The 2500-nt window shown below is 40.1% G+C and overlaps 1 protein-coding gene across 1 annotated transcript in view; it reads left to right on the top strand.

Moving 5' to 3' along the window:
- Window positions 1-2500, top strand: part of LOC138053018 (translocation protein SEC63 homolog) — a 26543-nt gene that overhangs the window by 10549 nt on the left and 13494 nt on the right. Inside the window, exons 11-12 of the mRNA XM_068899690.1 lie at window positions 916-1008; window positions 2049-2194. Of these exons, the coding sequence (XP_068755791.1) occupies window positions 916-1008; window positions 2049-2194 (239 nt within the window). The remainder of the gene's footprint in view (window positions 1-915; window positions 1009-2048; window positions 2195-2500) is intronic.

Below are 2500 nucleotides of genomic sequence, written 5' to 3'. Positions count from 1 at the left end.
TGTGTTCTTGGGTAAGACACTTTACTCTCATGGTGCCTCTCTCCACCCAGGTGTATAAATGGGTACCGGCGAATCTAATGCTGGGGGTAACCCTGCAATGGACTAGCATCCCATCAAGGGGGGAGTAGAAATACTCCTAGTCGCTTCATGCTACAGAAACCAGAGATAAGTGCCGGCCTGATGGGCCTTCTAGGCTTGTAGCAGACTTTACCTTACCAACTCAGTTGGCATTGCACTTGCATCGCAGATGTTATGGCGTTGAAATCGCATTGAAGCTGCCCCAATTTTTTAGGTGTTTACATGACTTGTATGAGAGACAATTGTGTGAATTGTCCAGATAAGAGCAGGGATCACTTCTCCCTTTCATCTGTAACCCGCACTTCAAATTATTTTATTTCATACATTGCACATGACTCTTCAGCACAGCCTGGCACCAAAAAGCTATGATTCATTTCCAGAGAATAAATATATAACAACCCATTCTCATTGATCCCCAGAGTCCATTTTTCTCTTGGTCAGCACCAAGAACACAGACTCTGGCCACAGCCAAAGCAGGAAGTCCAGGAATCATGGACTTCCGGCTCTTCTGTGCATTCTCAGAAATTCAAAGTCACAGAAATATCCTATTACCGTGACTATGTATTTGTGCCTGTGGGCAGAGTCTGTGTTTAATTGGTGCTGACCAAAAGAAAAGCAGGCTCTGGGGATGAGAATGGTAATAACCTTGTTTCACAATCTCATTTTCCTGATTTGATTCCAGGTGATTTGACATTCATGTTACAGTTTTGTAAACCCTTTTGCAAGGAATGGTCATGAATGTTATCTTCAATAGTGCCATTAGAGTAGGCTGAGTGGTTCTACTCTACAACAATACTGGTGCAAGTAGTTAGTACATGTTTTGATTTTCCTTTTCAGACCTTGGCCTGATTTTAAAGAAGAGTCCATTTCTGATTCAGGAGATGATAAATTGCGTGGCACAGCTCGTTGCCATGGCTAACGCCGGACGAAGTACGTATGACTTTTTTTTCCATTCAATCACTTTTCTTAAGTTTTCTTTGTACTGAGTTATGCAGCTGGCACCTGTTTCAGGATCTCCTTATGATGCTTTGATATCCAGTTGATGGTACTGAACCAAAGAAAGACTGGAAGATTAAGGCTTGTAATTTGGAGAAAAATAACAAACGATAATTTATACACATGAAAAAACAAATGGAATAAGAAACTATGAACCAGTGCCCAGAGATTATTGATGTAGAAACATCTTTTCCAGTTCCTGAAGGAAGAGCCAGGATTACCATTGTCCCTCAACAGCTTCTTCAATACCAAAGTGACACAGTAATAGGTTCAATAACCACCATGCTTCTGTTTATATTATTATTTCCACTGAAAACAAACAAAGTCATTGAAAAAAAGCCGGCATAACATAAGAGGTTGAACGTTTTATCTTTATTATTTTACGTGGAAGAAAAAGAAACTTGCTTCATAGAGTCCAGTGATAGTGACATTGAAAAGCTAATCCGCAGTTTATGCAAGATATGAAAATGAATGGGAGGGTAATAAAATGTACATGTATAAAGCCCTTTTTGGGTTGCTGGCATATTGGGTGATAATGACTTTGTTCTTGGCCCAGAGATTGCCCTCAATATTTCACATTAGCGCTAGAAGCTTTACTTCTCAGCCAAAGATATTCATTTCCCAGCCACAGGCATCACCAGCTGGCGGCATGTACTAGCTGCCTAAATATTGAGCATAGGTAGTAATTTTATTTGATTGGACAAAAAAAATTTCCATAAAGAAAGAGTGATGTATTTTGGGACAAAAGTTTGATGGCAACTCCAATGCAAACACTTTTTAAGATACGATCCCACAGGTTTCTGTATTTCTAGCAAAAGGTTAGCATTTTCATTTCTGTGCGTCTGAAAATTGTCCAAGCATGAAAGGATCTCATATTTGTGATTATTTGTATGTAAAAACATGTACATGTAGTAGCAATCGTACATGTAAGTTTGGAGTGGTTATTAAAAATAAATACATTTGTCATTTTCCAGCGTCCAACAAGCCACGCCTGGAGACAGTTGAGAACTGTATGTTTGTGAGTCAAATGATGATACAGGGAATGTGGAGTAACAAATCATCTTTGCTGCAACTGCCGCATCTTAGCCTGGAGGAATTAAGACTCATAATTGCCAGGAAGGTACACCGAATCATCTTTGGTAGATGTCAATCATTATTTTTACCATCTTGTGTATTCTGTTGCATTGATCAAAATGTGGGCGACTCACCATGATGCTACATTTAAGAGTAATGCTACAATAAGCGACAAAAATAGTTGAGACACTGAACTGGGAAGACGACAATTAGGGAAAAATCACCTTAACGTTACATTTTCCACTTGCACTCCCCCCTCTTCCCCCACCTCCCCTCTTCAATGTTGTTAACGGAAAAACGATAAGAAAACAACGTTGGGGGAGAGGGGGGGGGGGGAGGGGGGCTAAATGGA

Source organism: Montipora capricornis, chromosome 6, assembly GCF_036669925.1.
Source record: "Montipora capricornis isolate CH-2021 chromosome 6, ASM3666992v2, whole genome shotgun sequence".
Lineage (NCBI taxonomy): Eukaryota > Metazoa > Cnidaria > Anthozoa > Scleractinia > Acroporidae > Montipora > Montipora capricornis.
This window is presented reverse-complemented; position numbering and strand designations above follow the sequence as displayed.